The 19,645-nt window shown below is 31.3% G+C and overlaps 1 protein-coding gene across 1 annotated transcript in view; it reads left to right on the top strand.

Moving 5' to 3' along the window:
* LOC145260571 (low-density lipoprotein receptor-related protein 6-like) overlaps positions 1–19,645 on the top strand; it is a 216,360-nt gene that overhangs the window by 121,294 nt on the left and 75,421 nt on the right. The window contains exons 3-4 of the mRNA XM_080118842.1: positions 13,185–13,585; positions 17,620–17,751. Coding sequence (XP_079974968.1) covers positions 13,185–13,585; positions 17,620–17,751 — 533 coding nt within the window. The remainder of the gene's footprint in view (positions 1–13,184; positions 13,586–17,619; positions 17,752–19,645) is intronic.

Below are 19,645 nucleotides of genomic sequence, written 5' to 3'. Positions count from 1 at the left end.
GTTTTCCATGCTTAATTTTGAAATAGCATTTTTATTGGTTTGTCAGGCTTCCATCTGAAATAGCATTTTTGTTGGTGTATAATGGATGCGTTTGCAATAGCATTTTTGTTTGTCTATAATGGATGCGTTTGAAATAGCATTTTTGTTGGTCTATAATGGATGCGTTTGCAATAGCATTTTTGTTTGTCTATAATGGATGCGTTTGAAATAGCATTTTTGTTGGTCTATAATGGATGCGTTTGCAATAGCATTTTTGTTGGTCTATAATGGATGCGTTTGCAATAGCATTTTTGTTGGTCTATAATGGATGCGTTTGCAATAGCATTTTTGTTGGTCTATAATGGATGCGTTTGCGATAGCATTTTTGTTGGTCTATAATGGATGCGTTTGCGATAGCATTTTTGTTGGTGTATAATGGATGCGTTTGCAATAGCATTTTTGTTGGTCTATAATGGATGCGTTTGCAATAGCATTTTTGTTGGTCTATAATGGATGCATTTGCAATAGCATTTTTGTTGGTCTATAATGGATGCGTTTGCAATAGCATTTTTGTTGGTCTATAATGGATGCGTTTGCAATAGCATTTTTGTTGGTCTATAATGGATGCATTTGCAATAGCATTTTTGTTGGTCTATAATGGATGCGTTTGCAATAGCATTTTTGTTGGTCTATAATGGATGCGTTTGCAATAGCATTTTCGTTGGTGTATAATGGATGCGTTTGAAATAGCATTTTTTGTTGGTCTATAATGGATGCGTTTGCAATAGCATTTTTGTTCATCTGGCACCCTTATGTTTGCAACAGTATTTTTGTTGGTCTATAATGCTTTCATTTGAAATAACTTTTTTTTTCCTCTGTCATAACTACGTTTTTAATAGCATTTTTTTGTCTATAGTTCTTGCGTTTGCAATAGCATTTTTGTTGGTTTGTCATATATGCATTTGAAATTGTTTTTTCACAACTCTGAAATATCACAAAGCATTAAGATTTAATTGACACATTCTTTGTTTTTATACTCAACTAATAAAAATGATCAAAAAATTTTATTTTGTAATAGTGGAAACTGAAAATCTTTTCTACATAAAACCATTGATATAGAGTGAATGAGCTGTTATTTGCAGAGGAATAGTAAGGAAGAAATGTGAAGCTAATTTTGGTTAAATGAGAGGGAAGAAAAAAAACAGATGGCCGTCAGATGACGTGTGATTGCAAATGAAAGTAATTTGGTAAGCGTTGTTATAATTGTGCTACTAATCAACACAGTCAGGTAGAAAAGCGTGTCTGTGTCTTATTTTGAGAAAAGAAGTGCATATCTTGGAGGAGCATCTGCTGCATATTGACACAAATTTAAAATAAACAGTTTTTTGTTGTTTTTCTTTTTTTATTAAATTCTATAATAAAATGTTTAGAAGCAGAATGTTTCAGTATCTTAACTGAGAATTAAACATTTACTTTTTATTGTATTGTTTTTGTTATGCTATTACACATGTGCTCATTGGTATGCTGCAGTTTACACAATTATGGTAAAATGGTTGTTTTATTTTTTATTTTATGCGATGGTGTTGGAGAGTTTTTATTTGTTAAACGTTAAAGCAACCATTACACCTGCATGGAAAATGTTATGGTGTGCATTAAAGAGTCAGTATAATGATTTCAAATGATTTTCTTTTGTCTTAAATTGCAGGGTTTTAATTTCACTGAATATGTTGGCTTTTAAATAGGATCGTCGAAAAGTATTTTACTTTGGAAGAAAAAAAAATGTTTGAAAATTGTTTAAACAGAGGTCAACATAATAATCTATATAAAAACCACTATTTTCATTGACTGTTGGAATGTGTCTTATATTTTGTTAATTGTATTGATGAGGCTGAGTGATTAGCTCTTCTGACTTCTAAATGTGACTAAAAACAATATTGAACAGAAATAAAATTAAAACTAAACTTTGTTTTCTAACAACATTAATCAATATTTTGTAGTAATCATCAACTTTCATTATGGAAGCTATCAAGCACCAATGTAGGGGAGAAAAACTGACATACATATATATATCTATAATCCTATAAGTTTTTTTTTTTTGGGGGGGGTATTGATATTCATATTAAAAAATCCTTTTTTCTATTTATTTAAAAAGAAAATACAACTTTGTGATATGAGTCGTGGAATTTCATTCATCTGCAAAAGCTCTAGCTAATTTGCATATTTTTTAAAATTTTAATTAATTTCCTATTAGTTTTTTCGTTTTTTAATGGTATAATCATCTTTAGTTAACTATTACGTGTAATTATATTCATACAAATATTCTACATGATTTATACTTGTGTAATATTTACGCAAAAAGGTCACAGTAAACACAAGCCTATTTCTACATGTATTTATGTATGCATATATATTTGTTTTAAAAATTTTGCCTGCCAAACTCCTGTCAGTTTTTGGTCTACAAACATGAAACTTAATATACAGGGTATTCAAACCTATGCAAAACTTTATATTTGGCTTTTAGTGGGGAAAATCAGTGCAAAAGTGTGAAAACTAAAAAAATGGAATTTTCCAGATGATGTTCGAACGGCGGTACTACGAATATGCTTGTGTAACATAAAAGCTATTGGTTCATGTTTTAATTTTTAGCCTTGTAGCAAACATGTCTTCATAGCTCAGGCATTAAAGTAAATTGGAAGCTAAGCGTATTGGTTTAAATTCTCGGTGACGCATGAGTCTTTTTTTTTTTTTTTTAATTCATTACTATATACTATATATTGGGTCTAATATAATATAATAACTATGAAATCTGCATTAATCAAAATATCATATTTAAGCATTTTATTGTATGACCGGGCAATTTAAAAAATACATATTAACAATTATTATTTAGTTACAATTAAATAATGATTAATAAGAATTTGTTTGAGGAAGCCATGACTTCACCGGTAACCGTGGATCAAAACAATGAACTTGACTTTTATTTTGACCTTGTGCCCCATTTGATACACGACTCCTTGCGTGTTGACTTTTTATTTTTCAATATTTTTGTTTGTTTTTTTTCACCATCCAGTTTCAGCTACGTAGTTGAACCTTATCATCCCTCAAACATGTTTTTCGGGTTAAAATGATTTGGTATCGTATTTTGTTTTTGGTGTATACAAATTTCGGCACTACTTTAAAATATTACTGTGTGTGTGTGTGTGTGTGTGTGTGTGTGTGTGTGTGTGTGTGTGTGTGTGTGGAGACAAATGGAAAAAATGTATACAATCAATTTTTATGCATGTGGTTATGCTAGCATCAATATATATTATGCCTTCCCACGTTCTTGGATTGAGCTCTCTGATAAGTGAAATTGCCAACTGCCACTGGCTTTTAATGCACTGCTCTTTATGTAAACAAATAGAGCTCTCAGGCAATTAAAAATGTTTATCATTGAGATTTTGCTTGCTCTTAGTCTTTGCAGATGCGAGATGATTGTTAGGTGGTTAGAAGAGCTAACTGTCGTCTAAATGGTCGAATTTCAGTTTAAAGCAGTTGCTTGTCTAGTTGCACTGACAAGTTTTAATATAAATGTTTGGTAAAATTTGATAATTTTATTCATATTTAATTTCAGAATGATTTTAAGTATTTAATAGTAAAGTGTAACAGATATATTTGTGTATTGTTGGTGAGTTTGACATCATGGACGGTTGGAATGTATCATGTTGTTGAAGCAGAATGACCTGTATTAGGATTTGTGTCAAATTCCAAATTCTCAGCTTCAACTCAGTGCTGAAAGCCATGAAATGGTAGCTGAAGAATTATGACGGAAATGTGAAAGCCGTGGCTAGCAGGAAGGATCAAAGCAAGTAATGTGACTCTTCTAACACTGATAGTCATCAATTAGCTGCAAAAAAAAAAAAAAAAAATTGCTGCAAAATCCTGGCAAAGCAGTGTGATTTGGACGAAAGAAATGGACGACAAATGTGGTGACTTTGAAAAAGTGCTGAATGAGGATTTTCGTTGTCCTTCATACAAGTCACAAGTGCCAACTACTCACTATCAAGACTTAAGAACCACATTACAGAAGACAAGAAACTTCTCAACAAGGTCAGTCACCCTGTCAAGCTGGGCAGTTTTTTTTCTCAGACCAGTTGCACAATGTGCAGAAGAGACGCTGCCAGCTTGTTTCTGCGATGTCGTTTTCATGGCAGGTGCTCGTCTGGGCTCCAATCTGTGGTCCCCCCCTTGCCAAACTTTCATTGGGAACACTCGTCTATTTGAAACCACTATGGTTTCCCCCACTCTGTATTTGATCCTAAACCTGGATGTAGATTCCATGAACAAGGCTTCTTTCTTGGAACTGCATGCTTGTGGGTCTCTCTTCTGTTTGCCTGCTTTCCAGCTGGCTGCAGTTTGGTCATCTTTGGGGTCAGCGTCAGCGGATTCTTTACAGGTCGTCCCTTTAGGTGGTCCAATTTGCCAGATTTCCACTGCTAACAATTACTACGATATTTTCACATTAACTACTGTACACTCATTAACCCTTACCCTTGAGTGGCCTCTGGAACTTGATAAATGGTGACTCCTATGGAAAAAAAAAACACGTGGCTAGTCTACAAACTGAAGTCTTTTCTTCACACTATATGTTTCCAGCAAAAAAAAATTCCTGTCATATTTTAGACATTTTTTTTTTTTTTCGAATAACAACTGGCTATATTATTAACAAATAATAAAATCAAAAAGATGTTATAAATTGAAATTATTTTAATTTTTGAAGTATCAAATCAAACTTTATTTTATAATTGGAATCATTTTTTATTTTAAATATTTTCAAGTTTACTTATTAACCAAATATAATTATATTACAAAGTAATAAGCAATTAACAAGTAATAAATTTAAACTTTTTTATAAATGATAAAAGTAGACATTCTGCCAAAAGCTATGCAGCTTAAAATAATTGGATTTTGCGGGGGAGGGAGGGGGGGATTTCTGATTTCAATTATAGCAGCCATGATAAATTGGGTGCTTTCTATTTTATCAAAAACTTTTTTTCACAATTAAATCAAGTATTGAAGAAAAAAATTACAAACACGCATTTTCCTTTAAGCAATGAATTATTTACATGATATGCTTAAAAATTAGTTTCATGCTAATGATCAATGTACCGACTATAGAAATTCTCTTTATTTTATATATATATATATATATATATATATACTTAATTTCAGCTGCTTCTTTTATACAGAATTATCTCTCTTAGTGTTAAGATAGGTACGTGCAAAATGAATGGCTGATACTCAAAATGTATAAACATTTTGACCTCCTCTATTTACTTAAAAATTCACCAAAATCAGGAAATTAACCAATTCTAATGAAATTGTCAGTATTTATAAAATAATGATCACGGAATATAATGAACTCATTATTATTATTTGACTCTTAGTTGAAATCTATTTTGTTTAAACAAAAAACACCTTTACTAAAGTTATGGTTTTTAGTAGTCAAAAAGAAACAAATGAATTTATTTTTTTATAAAAATAAATTCATTTGTTTCTTTTTGAATTTATTTCTTTTTTTTTATGAAAATAAAGCATTTAAATTGTAACAATAAAAAAAAAGAAAAATTTATTTTTTCAGGAACATTACGAAAAAGCCCCTAAAATGCGTGTTAATGAATTCGATACAACTCCAAGAAAAATTAATTTCTCGAACTACTGATATTATCATTGAATATTTAATATTTTCACACAAAAAAAATAAATTTCCAAAAATTATTTTTATTCATTTTTTTTGGGGGGGGGGGGGGGGATTACATGTTTCGCATAATTTTTATATGCAAGATGCTAATATTTTCCTTGAATGAATGTGAAACTTTCGGCATAACATAATTTTCAAAAAAAAAAAATGTTAATTTAAAAGCAGGAACAGAAAAATAATAATCACCGTATATACTTGTGTAGAAGTCGAATTTCTGGGAGATAATTTTAAGGTTATTTTTTGGGGCTCAACTTATGCATAATGTGCTCGATCATAACATAGAAAATGTTGTTTTGTTTGTGCACTCAGTATATAGCAGTAATGCTAATAATTAATCGCACTCCTTTCGAACCCCACTGCAGTATGTTTGCCAGCATGCACAGTTTTTTAGTGGGAAGCTTAATAATATTTGGAATAGTTCTGACAATGTTCACTCTCTAGAGGTTGCTTTAGGCCTAAATTTGATATGATGTATTCTGTGATATAGCATTTCTTTTTTTTTTTTTTAATAAGTTAGGAAATGTAATCTTTACGATATGTCATTCTCCTCTAAGTTCAACAGGTTTTAACAATTTAATGACAACTATTTAATGAAATGGCACTTAACACATGTGTTCACATTATTACAGTATATTAAGGCTCATGCAATGTATGCGTTTACATTATTATGGTATGTGACATAAATTATATCTAAAAGCAGTACACTTGCAACATTTGCGTTTGTTGCATGTAAGTGTGCAGTGGGTTGGTTCTCGAATAGACCATACTTGCGTAAATGCACATATTGCTGCTTCCGGATGCTGAAAAATAATTTATAATATGTCTTACAAAAAAAAAACGCAAAAAGGAAATTATCTATGCAAGAAAGAGCCATGAGATGAACCATTTAACTTGTCTATAATCTACAGTCGACTTATACACAATTTTTGGTCTTAAAAGGCATATCGACATACACAAGATCGACTTATACACAAGTATATATGGTAAATTAAAAAAATGGTAAGAATTATACAAAAATTCATGATAGGAATATAGCGATGCACAGCTTGGAAATAAAAAAGGATTACCATTACCTTCCTTTAACTACCTGTCATCATTTTTCAAACAGCCTTTTGACTTTGTGAGCTTCCGTAGAATCCACATCGTTTGTTGTGAAGCAAGAATCTCTTGCCTTTGGGGGCTAATCTAGCTTCTTTTTTTTTTTTTTTCTTTTTTTTTTTTGTACAAACAAGGTTTTGTTTTTTTGTTTTATTATTTAAAATAGACCCAGAAACTGGCACTTATCTTTCAAAGGATTTTTACAATGAATTTATTTAACTTCAAAATTTAGCTGAATTGGTCAGCTTCCGAATGTTGTCATGAAAACATTTTTCATTATAACTTTTGTTTTATGTGTACAAATATTTTTTTTTTTTACTTTTAGAAATTAACTTTCGGATTTAATCTTTCAAATACAATCTGAAACGTACAAGTCTGAAACGTACAAACAAAATTCTGATAAACTGGCTTTCAAAACTATGTTCCTCTATTTGTTTTTGCGTCATTTTTGCCCATACCTATGTTAAAAAGTATTTATAGATATATTTAGTAAAGGTTTGTTTTTATTTCGAAAATGTAATGTAACTAAAACAAGAGATGGTCAAACATAAAAACATAAATGAACAAAACTGAAAAATGTTGTGAAGCAATTCGTATTGCATCCTTCTAGAATCAAAATACTCTAGTTACCTGTATTCTAACTATGAAATTGACAAAGGTTGGCAGGGCCTACTTAAGAGAAGCTGAGGCTATGTTTCCATAATATGACAAAGGAAAAGGGGAGAAAACACTATTGTTACCTCCTACCCTGTCCTGTGCTATTTAGTGCTAGTTGTTGGAGAGGTGGGAGGGGGGGTCATCTCACCTAGCCTATTTTTCCAATTTTGATTTCAGCCCTGACACTTAGCCACACCCTCATCCCTAACTACTATGGTCATGCCTCGATGAATTGGATAAAGGGGGTGAAAATCGGCCTTCCTAATGCAAATATTTAGCCCTTTTGGAGGTGTTGGGGTTGAGAAGGGGATGAGGCTCTCTAACTACTGTTACTTTCAGAGTTTTTTTTTATACTCTTTTATAATTTTGTGTGGATAACTTATTTCTTCTTCAAAAACTCAGAATTTTAAATACTTGCTCATTCTCATGATGATAATGATGATAAAATCGGTGGAAACCACTTTCATTGTTTAAAGATGGACATGAGGTCATTTCTTAATCTTAAAATTGTATCTTTTCCCCTAACTTATAAAATATCAAACAATGATGTTTGAAAATAGTGTCTAATGGCGAATTTTAAAAATGTTTATCACGAATCAATATTAAAACAAACAAGAACACTTTAAATTGATATTTCTCATTTGCGGAGTTAGGGTTATCAGAGTATTGCTTTTCTGCTGACTGCAGCATGGTCCTCTTCTAATTGAAGGTCACGTACCTTAAACGGTCATAAGCAATTAAATTTTATTTGTTTTATTCAATTGATAATCTGTCCATCGTATTATGCTCATTAGCCCTTATTCTAAAGTAGGTTCTTGCCTTGATAAATGATTGTTATTATTTTTAAAAAATCTGTATTAGTTGGGTGTGGGTTTTTTCAACATTTTATACCTTTGTTTTCCGTTCACATTTTTTGTTGTTTTTTTTTGGGGGGGGGGGTATTTTTTTTCTTCAGTTTAACATTTTATTATTCTTTATAAGGAAGCGATTTTATTTTTTTTTTAGTATTATCCCCCATTTCATTTTAAGTATTTCATTATTTCAATACAGAAGTGGTCAGCCAGTCATTATCTTATTTAAGGAGTTAACTGTTGAAATACAACATTTCGTTTTCCTTAAAACATGACAAATTTCATGGATAATGAAGCTTTAAGTCTTAATCTGAGGAAGAAAGTTAATTTCCTAAACAACAGAAACCCACAAAAATAATTGATAAAAGGTTTAGACGTGGAAGTAAGTTAACCCTGCATTCATTTAACATGCTGATTTTTTTTTTTATCTATATATATATATATATATATATATATATATATATATATTTTTTTTTTTTTTTTATGGTACAATTTATTTTAAGATGACATAAAAAAGGGGTAAAATATTTTAAATAAATTAACTTTTTAAAAATTAATTGAATGAAAAAATTCTAAAAAATAAAACTTACTATGAGTGTAGTTTGCAGTTTAAAATACTTGGTTTAAAATTTTTATTTATTTTTTTACAATTCCCTTGAAATATTTGAAAATTGTTAAAGAAAAATGCATTGTGTAAGGTTGAATGCATTTGATTCCTCATGTTTCTTAATAATTAAAAAATCTAATGAAATTATTTTCACAATGAAAATATCCTAAAAGAGTACATGTGGTGTTAAAAGTAAATGTGATTAATGTTCGGCCGGAATAAATTTAAAAAAAAAATCTGGAATTATTAAGGAGGCATCCTGTATTTCACCGTTTGACAGAACTTAAAACACCCAAAATGGCCGTTTTTTAAAAAGACGACACAAATTGAAAACGTTTATGGGGATTTTACATGACTGGATAGGTTATGCCATCTCACAAAAAAAATGTTTTCTATTTTCATTGGAATTAAAAAAAAAATTACAAGCAAAAGACTATCCATCCAAAATAACTATCCATTGGCTCTTATCGAGTTCTGTATAATCCTGTAAAATATACTTGCATAATATAAAACTATTGCAATTTTAAAAACTATTAGTTTCTATTTGAATTATCTTCTTTGAAAATGTTTTGGTTATTATTTTATCCTTTTATTTCTAAATTGCTTTAATTACTGGTATTAAAACTATTATCATTAAAGCTATTACAAATATGACAAAATTACAAATAAACAACATCAAATATTAATATAGAGAAATAAAACTGTAGGTGTGTCTGTGTGAAAATATTTAACCGATAAACACTTAAACTACTGATCACATAACACTGTAATTAATAGGCAACAGTAATCATACACCAAGGATGGTTTATAACGAGTAAAATCTTTGTTTGGATGGATGAATAATGCGTACAGAAAAATGTTAGCAAGTTGAAATGCAAAATGTTCATTTCAACTTGTTGGCATATTTCTATTACTTTTGTGCATGTGCAAATTCATTCATAGCTTTGAGTGGTTTCGTTTTAAATCTTTATCTGTTGATAGATCAAAGAGTAAGGAACGTAGCTGGAGCATTATATGTTTTGGTTTTGATTCTAACTGATGGCATCCAAGTATTTTTTTGTTTTTAAATTTGGAAATCAGTACTATATATTAGGTACAATATAATATTGAATAGAGACTTGGCTCTAATAATAACTATGAAATCTGCATGAATTAAAATATGTGTATTATGACCTGGCAAGGTTGAGTGGCCACTGCTAATTCATGATAAACGGTTTAAAAATAGTTATGCAAATTCGGCATACAAATATCTGTGTTTGAGTTGTTCTCGAGTCTTGGATTTCTGGTTTGTTGGCTGTCATGGCTTTTGTGAGCTGCAACGTTGTTTGTAGAACATAATTATATCATTTCTCACATTCTGAAAATTCTATTACTAATTGCTCAATAGGTTAGCATGTTGGAGGACATCATCCTAACGAGTGTAAAATTCCAAATTATGAGACATTGGTTTGAGTTTTCGTTGGTTTGGATAGTCACCCCCCCTGTTCAAGATGAAGTAGGTTCTTTCCATGGTCGGATTTTGCCACGGTTTGCTTGATCTGTGTTAGTTAATAGACTTTCTTGCATGTGACGCATTTGTTCATGTGGCAGAGTACTCGCCTCACATGCAAGAGGCTCAGATTTTGAATCCTGAGTTCAGATGTGTGTTCAACTGATGAGGGCAAAACTCGTGTCTTAAACTTCAGTTTGTTGGCTGTCATGGTTCTTGTGAGCTGTGACGTTGTTTAACTGTGAAACATGTGTATATATATATATATATATATATATATATATATATATATATATATACATATATATATATACTTATTTGTTTTACATAAGCATTAATATGTCGCTACACATTCATGAGCATGTTTTGGTCAGCCAGTTACTGAAGACCTTTTCAGACAATATTACTTATACAGAAGTTTAGTCAGTTATAACTGACTAAGCTTTTGTATAAGCAATATCGCTTGAAGAGGTCTCTAGTAACTTGCTGACCAAAACATGCTCATGAATGTGTGGCGACGTATTAATGCTTATGTAAAACGAATAAAAAAAATTTTTTATCTTGCCCTACTTTGGTATTGAGCACTCTTGTATTAAGATCATTAAAACTTCATTGGTTATTATGCCTCTAGATAATTTTATATATATATATATATATATATATATATATATATAGCAAAACTGGTGACTAGTAAAAACCTGAAGAAGTCTTTTCAAATCATAATAGTTGCTGAATCGAGAATAAAATCCGGTAACAGAAACATGTGTAACTAAAACAGATAAAACGGTAATAAAATAAATAAATATATAAAAAATGACCGCCAGTCTATAATGGAATGGGAACATAAGTGGATGGTAACATTTAATGCTCCTAATAAAAAAAAACAAAAAAAAAACAAAACAAAACCCTCCTCTCCTTGAACAATTATAAGAATTCTTTTCAACCACCAATTTTCAAGGCTAATAGCGCCTTACCTGAGGATCCATCATTTAAACTCTTCAGCCTAACATTCACAGGTAACATGAATTGGAACAAAAACATGGAAGACATTGCCAAGGTTGCTGCAAGGAAGGTGAGCCCCCTCTACTGTGCTACAAAATTTCTCACACCTGCCAATGTCCTACATTTCTACAAAACCACCATTCACTCGTGCATCAGGTATTTTAGTCACATCTGGACTGGTGCACCAACCACTAGCTTCTCTCTCTTAGACAGGGTCCAAGAAAGAACCTCTAATAGGTCTCGCACTATCTATCAAATTCCAAGCCCTGTCCCATCGCTGCAATGTTGCATCCCTGTATTTGCTTTAATGGAATGTGCTCCAACGAATTTGCTGCACTGTTGCCCCTCCATGTATAAAACCCAACAATCAGCAAAATAGCACCTCTTCACTGTAGAGGTCTCCACATGCTGACAGCTTTCTACTTTAATAGTTTCTTTTCTCATTTCTTCCCTGCTCTCCCAACTTTATCAACAGGTACAAATTTAAATGTAAAGAAATATCTGACTGCATAACTCCTTGTTTAGGGGTCCATACATACAGGGACATCATAATTCACAGTAGCAATATGTCTTGTATAAGGTTGTGTGTGTGTGTGTGTGTGTACATAAGTATGTGTTTGTGTGTACATAAGTATGATAAATGAAAAAAAAACTTTCACATTTATTGATGTAGATACATTAAAACAAAATGGTAGCATATTTTGTTAATTGTGATTTATACTTAAATTTGTCTTTTGAATATATTTTTCATTAATTGTAAAAAATCAATTTTATCTGGATTATCATTGAAATAATGAAATTTCAAAGTCGATTTGTCATCCAAATCTTTCAGAAATAAAGTATTTCCTGACATATTTTCATTTTAAAACTAAATGCTCAAAAATTAGAAATCTTTTTTTTCTATTTTATTATCAGTTCTTATACTAAATGACAGATTTTGCCACCAAAATCAGGCGTAGTTTTCTTTTTCCAAATGTGATAAATCAACCTACCCCAATGTTCAATTCGACCAAGGTAACAGAATCATTTCTCTTGGTGACTGGGCAACGTTGTTCTTTTTTTTTTTTTTTTTTTCTTGAAATGCTAGTAAAACTTTAGTCTCTTAACGTTTATATGCCAATGGTTGAATAACAAAAAGGAACTGAAATGTGTTCCTTTTTATTTGAAAACTAAATAAATATAGGGAGAAAAGTAGTTCTTCTCAACTAATATATATATATATATATATATATATAGGAAAGTAATTTTCTACAATCAGAAAATTATTACTCTTAAACAAAATGCCCTTTTATCTTATTTTAAATAAAAAATAATGTACGCTTTCTCAGTTTTGTTAACTTTAATTTTGTTCAAAATTTAATCTGCAATGTTGTCAATAAAAAATTGTATTTTTCTGTAAAATCCTGTTATGAATATTTTTTTTTCTTTTAAAGCATAAAAAGTATATGAAGCAAATTGTTTCACCTATTTCTTCAATTTATTATCTTAAAATAATACAAAGGAAGAAAATGGACATCGAATTTTTGCGGAAAAAAAATGATGATTTTTTTCTAAATGTTAAAACTATGTGGACGGTTGTAAAGGGGGTGGAGGTGGGTAGGGGGGCTGTTAAAGTTGTATTTACCAAAAGTGAAAAAGGAATATTTGCAATGTAAAATTTCAACCTTTATATCTGATTATTAGTGTTGGGTATAACGTTAATATTTCTATATTTTTTTATGATGATAATTTCTTTCTGACATTTTTCTTCTGTTTTTCCAGGTACATGTATTGGACCGACTGGGGAGAGAGACCAAAGATCGAACGAGCTGGAATGGATGGCAGCAAACAAAATCGTTCTGTGATAATAAGCGAGAGGATCCACTGGCCAAACGGTTTAACATTGGATTACGAAGATGAAAAAATCTACTGGGCTGATGCCAAGTTAAACTTCATCCATCGCTGTAACTTTGATGGCTCTGACCGTCAGCCTGTCGTGCAGGGCTCTCTACCTCATCCGTTTGCGCTAACGTTATTTGAAGAGAGATTGTTTTGGACCGACTGGCATACTCGAGCTATTCACTCGTGCCACAAACGGACGGGAGAAAACAGGGAGGTTGTCCACAGTGATATCTTTTCACCCATGGACATTCATGTCTATACTGCAAAACGGCAGCCGGCAAGTACGTAATTTTACTAATTTTTTTTTTTTTATAATAGAAATTATTTTGGCACTTATTCACCCCCGCCCCATGAAAAAAAAACAAAATAAAGAAAAATCTGTATGAAAATCGCGTAAATTAATTTAGTTTTTTTTATAAAGAAAATCATTTTAAATCAAATTTGAGTTTTTCTTGCAAGTTTGAATTATTTGGAATTATTTTCTTTATTCCTTCAATCTATTTTAAGATAGCATCGTGAGATTGTCGCTCATAGTTTAGTTATGAAATTTTATTTTCTTATATAAAAATAAAACTACTTGATCAATTTACGTGATTTTTGGAATATGATATTTTCTTTCCATCATGGTTCTTCATACAGATTTTTCTTTTTGTTTTGTTTTTTCATGAGGAGTAATTCTGGACAAACACTATTTTTTATAAAATTTTAAAAAACTATGTTTCACATAGCTTTTTAAAATTTACTTTTGTGTCGACATTCTTGCATTCAAGCATTTAAAATTTTTGCAATTGTCATTTCAATTTCCCTATTAAACTGACAAAAGTTTTTATTGCAATTTTTGCTGTGAACCTTGTATGTTTGTCTTGATTGTAAATTTTGGTAAAATAGAAACAATCTACTTGGTAATGGCTTCTGATTTCAAATTTAGAAATTGACAAACAATGTTTATCAAAAAAAACTATTGCTCATTGTTTTGTAGATTGGAGGGAGGCTAATAATTTGTTTTCACCATTTAACTATTTTTTATTAACACAAGAAAATCAATCAATCATGGAAACTTTTATTTCTTATCACAAATTATTGAATTAATTTTTTTATATAATTTAAATCTTTTTAATTTGAAAATATTTTTTTAATAGTTTATTTATTTTTTATTCTTTCAAACTAGTGAAATAAAAAGTTCTGCCAAATTCTATGAACAGAAATGATGAGGGATTGTTTTCTGAATTAAAACTGGAAGCTATCAAATAGACTCGTTCTCTTTTACCATTTTGTTTGTGTATTTTGCCTTACTTTCATCTATATATATAAAAGCGAAAATGTATGTATGTATGTTTGTGTGTCTGCTAAAAACTTTTGACCGACGGAACAAAAATTCACAAACTTGGTATCATATTAAAGCTCCACCCTCCGGACGACAAATATCGAAAAATTAGCCCGAAAGGACCATCAGAAGTGTGTCAACTGATCGATTTTCTGCCAGGGGGGGGTCCCAAAAAAGTGACATTTTAATGTTAAACATTACATATTTTTAAATCTATTTATAACTGTCCCCAAAAATATGGGCGCCAACTCTTCTGCATAAAGTATACACGGGGCCGTTTATTTTGGGTCAACTTGTATTTAAAACCCGCTGAGTCATGTCACATGATCTTGACGTCAGCAAGCTCTAATGGCAGTCTGAATTTACAAAAACATGTTATCGGTAAAAAAAAAATTAACCCTTACACAAGCTAAACTATGAACTTCTACGCTATGGCAACGTTACCAAAGTTATTCAAAATAGTTAGATACGATAGTTAAACGAAAAATAACAAGCCAAAAATGTGAAGTAAAAAAAAAATATGCTTACAAAAAATATTAACGATCAAAGTTTTTACCAAAAAAAAACAGCCAGACGCCATTTTCCAGTCTTTAGAGTAAGGAAGACGAAGTGAGAGAGAGACACATACACAAACGCAAACAGAGAGAGACAGACAGACAGATAGAGAGAGATGTCTAGACAGGAAACAAAATACATAATTTAATAAAAAATAAAATACTGCTACGTCATCTCGTAACGTTCCCGCGATGACCTCATTTAGTGGCTATCTGTCAATCAAACCTCTTTCACTCACTTTATAAGCCTTATTTTAACACTATAATCAATTCCTCTTCCTCTTAGCCTAGACAGTTAAGTGGTTGGAGTTAGTTTCACCTCCGCGTTCCGGGTTCAATCCAGCCTCACGACCAAAACTATTTTTTTTTCTTTTACATCTTTAGACACGCGGGCAACGTTTCTTTATTTTTTTTACTTCGCTTATTCTTTAGTTTACTTCCCACTCACCCCTATACACACAGCGTTTTTTTTGTTTTTTTTTTTCGCTGTTTTTTTTTGGGGGGGGGGATTTGGTTTTTCCGATTTTTTTTTTTTACATCGTTTCAGGGTTATTACTTCCCCCCCCCTACACACACCTAAAAACACCCGGGCAACGCCGGGTATCCCCCCGGCTAGTTATATATAATCCAAAGATAGACTGTTTCACTGCATCCCAGCTCTTTGGTGCAGCTAAACTAGTACCCATCCCAAGCCAAAGATCGAACCTACAATCATCTAGTTGATAGTCAGCAGTTCTACCTTCGAGCCACAGGATTGGCACTCATAAATCATATCTTCAATGTGTTTGTACAAACAATGAGCACCACTTTTAAAGTGCTCCATTTGTTTGTTTACAAATAGCTTTGCATTATGCTAAGTAGCAGGCGTTTGTTTGAGGTGAATATTATGTACTTGCCACTGAGATGTAAAGGGTTACTTTGAATTAGGGAACTTTTAGATTAGAATGCTCTCCAGCATTGGGGTTTGGGATTTTGTTGCTTGTCAGGTTAGTCAGAGGTATTTATGTCAAGGAAGCACTAGTGCTAAGAGTTCGTTGGAGTATATTTCATTAAAGTACTAATAAAATAAAGGAATGCAACGGTGCAATGATGGGACAGTGGTTGAAGTTCCACTGACAGTGTAGAACATATTAGATTGGTGACGTATTTTTGGACCCTGTCCAATAGAAAGCCTAGTGGTTGATACGCAGCCCATGTGTACAACAATATTCCACACATGAGCAAATAGTGGCTTCATAGTGATGTAGAATACTACCAGATGTGAGTATTTAGAAGGAGCTTACTTTATTTGCAACAGCCTTGGCAATGTCTTCAGAGCATTTGTTCCAATTCATGTTACTTGTGAATGTTAAGCTGAGAAGTTTGAATGATGAATTCTCAAATTATCATCTGTGGCAATCGGTGACTGTGAAGATTCTTTGTAATTTTTCAAGGAAAAGAACTTTGTTTTAGTCATGTTAAATGTTACCATCTGTTTATATCATGTTAACTGTTACCATCTGTTTATATCATGTTAAATGTTACCATCTGTTTATATCATGTTAAATGTTACCATCTGTTTATATCATGTTAAATGTTACCATCTGTTTATATCATGCTAAATGTTACCATCTGTTTATATCATGCTAAATGTTACCATCTGTTTATATCATGTTAAATGTTACCATCTGTTTATATCATGTTAAATGTTACCATCTGTTTATATCATGTTAAATGTTACCATCTGTTTATATCATGTTAAATGTTACCATCTGTTTATATCCTGTTAAATGTTACCGTCTGTTTATATCATGTTAATGACATGTTCTTTGGATGTACGGCCATCAATAACAACCTGGATTTTTATTTTGTCTGTGAAGGATCTGATTATATTAAATATTCGCCGAGTAATATTATAATATTACTCGGCGAATATTTAATATAATCAGATCCTTAGTTTAATTTTCATGAGAAAACCTTCATGCCCAACCTTATCAAATGTTTTGGATTTATCAAAGGTTTACTGCCCTAATGTTCAGTGCATGGCATATGTGTTCAGAGATTAAGAGGTGATATACAAGTGCTTGCTTCTTTAATGACTCAAAGATTTTAGTGCAGAAAGGGAGGAGACTAATGGGTTGATAATTGAACAGATTAATTCTTGAATTTGTCAGCTATAATGGAAGCAAGATTCAGTAAGGGATTTGTTGTAAAGTTTGGAAAGAACAAGGGTTAGCTAAGTAGAGCATTTCTTGATTAGCATTGCAGGCCCTATTCTTTAGATGATATCATCAACATGGGAAGAAGTGATTATCAGTTGATTGCATGTGGCTTTTGTCCGTATTTGCTTAATTTCTGTAGCCGAGTTTTTATCCATGGTATTATAGTCAGCGGTAAGTCTATGATCGATTTCCATGTGCAAGAAAACCCATTTTCTATAAATCCATTTAAATTTCAGGTAAGAATCCATGCGGTGACCACAATGGTGGTTGCTCTCACCTGTGCCTCATGTCTCCCAAAGCTCCTTTTTTCTCCTGTGCTTGTCCAACTGGTGTGCGTCTACATGAAAATGGCCAGACGTGTGCAAGTAGTAAGTTTTTTCTTTTTTTTTTTTTTACCTTGCAAAATTTAGAATCTATGTTTGTTTTTGTTTTTTAATTTAATATGTATTGTGTTGCAGTTGAATTTTGGTTTCATCTGCACCATCCTTCCCCAAATTCAATATTTTTTTTACAGAATCTGTTTTTTACTGCACTTTTGTAATAATTTATTAAGAATCCGGCTATGCAATCAATAGATCCACAGAATAGTAATTTGACTACTTTTGCTACTAAGACTAATACTAATAATATTCATAATAATTGGCGTAAAAGTTCAATGATCGCAATTGTATTAATATAGTTGAGAAAAAAAACAATGATCATGTAAGGGGAGTTCTCTTCTTTACGTCAAATGAAACTGGAATTTTTATTTGTTTTTGGGTTGTAATTTGTAAAGTATATTTTATTCCAACTAACAGGAAGTATTAGTAGTTTGCGCAAAAGAAAATGATTTTAAGTCATCGTCATTGTTGTTCTCAACGACGACACTATCTGAATAAACAAATTAATTCAGTTAATCTGAAATTTACAGAAAAAGAAATTTGAAAGCATAATTATGAATAGAAGAATAAAAACATATCAAGAGAAATAAATTAAATTTTAACTGAACGAATATAAATGCGGACAAAATTTTTGATTGTGTACTTGTAAAAGACTTAGTAAATTAAAAATGCTAAATCGAGATAAGAAAAAGAAATTACTTATCATTAAATGAAGGTGTAAATGTATCTATTTTGTTCACAGTAGGCTGTTGTAAAGTAATTTTATCATAATTAAATTATCGTTGAACAGATACTTTGCAGAGGATTATGCAAATAAGTTGTATATTTGTAGAAGATTTAGTGATTTACAAAGAACTAAAAATAAGCATGGTCAGAAATTTGTTATTGAAAACCTTGACGCATAGTAACATGGGAAGTGTTGTATGGAATCCAATTATCTTAACAATTATTCTAATGAATATTATGAGATACAAGTAATCTTAACAATTATTCTAATGAATATTATGAGATACAAGTAATCTTAACAATTATTCTAATGAATATTATGAGATACAAGTAATCTTAACAATTATTCTAATGAATATTATGAGATACAAGTAATCTTAACAATTATTCTAATGAATATTATGAGATACAAGTAATCTTAACAATTATTCTAATGAATATTATGAGATACAAGTAATCTTAACAATTATTCTAATGAATATTATGAGATACAAGTAATCTTAACAATTATTCTAATGAATATTATGAGATACAAGTAATCTTAACAATTATTCTAATGAATATTATGAGATACAAGTAATCTTAACTAATCGTGTAATATTTAATGTAAATATATTATTTGGATTATTTGAAATAATGTTTTCATTTCATGTTTCTCTCACATTTTGGCCAATGTAACCTTCAACCTCCTTCAGATGCATCTTGTCAATCTCGTGGATCTGTATGCAATTTTGAATACAAGATTTTGTTTAATCTACAGAGGCAGCATGCTGTCATTCTGTCAGTTATGACCAGGTGTAATTTGCACTCTTGTTCAATAAACCTAAAAATCTGACCGCTGAGATCACTATGAGCATGGAATATGTGCTTACATGAGAGATGGGTTTCCATGTGGTAGGGACATCTCCAGAGAAGACTCTAAATTACCCTATATGTGCTTCCGGGTTACACTTGCTCACACCACTGCATTTGTATTTGCCCTCTATCACTTCCACAACAGCGGAGTTACTATTTTTACGAGCATACCTCGGAAAATTGACCACGTCCTGTCTGCTCATGCTTCGGCTAACATTCACGTCTGTGGAGACTTCAATGTTCACAATGTGGAATGATTAACCCACTCAAACAAGACAGATGATGAGGGGAAATTCTCTCA

This window comes from Euprymna scolopes, chromosome 36, assembly GCF_053919585.1.
Source record: "Euprymna scolopes isolate OS-2025 chromosome 36, ASM5391958v1, whole genome shotgun sequence".
Taxonomy (NCBI): Eukaryota; Metazoa; Mollusca; class Cephalopoda; order Sepiida; family Sepiolidae; genus Euprymna; species Euprymna scolopes.
The sequence above is the reverse complement of the archived record's forward strand: the minus strand, read 5'-3'. Positions and strand labels throughout refer to the sequence as shown.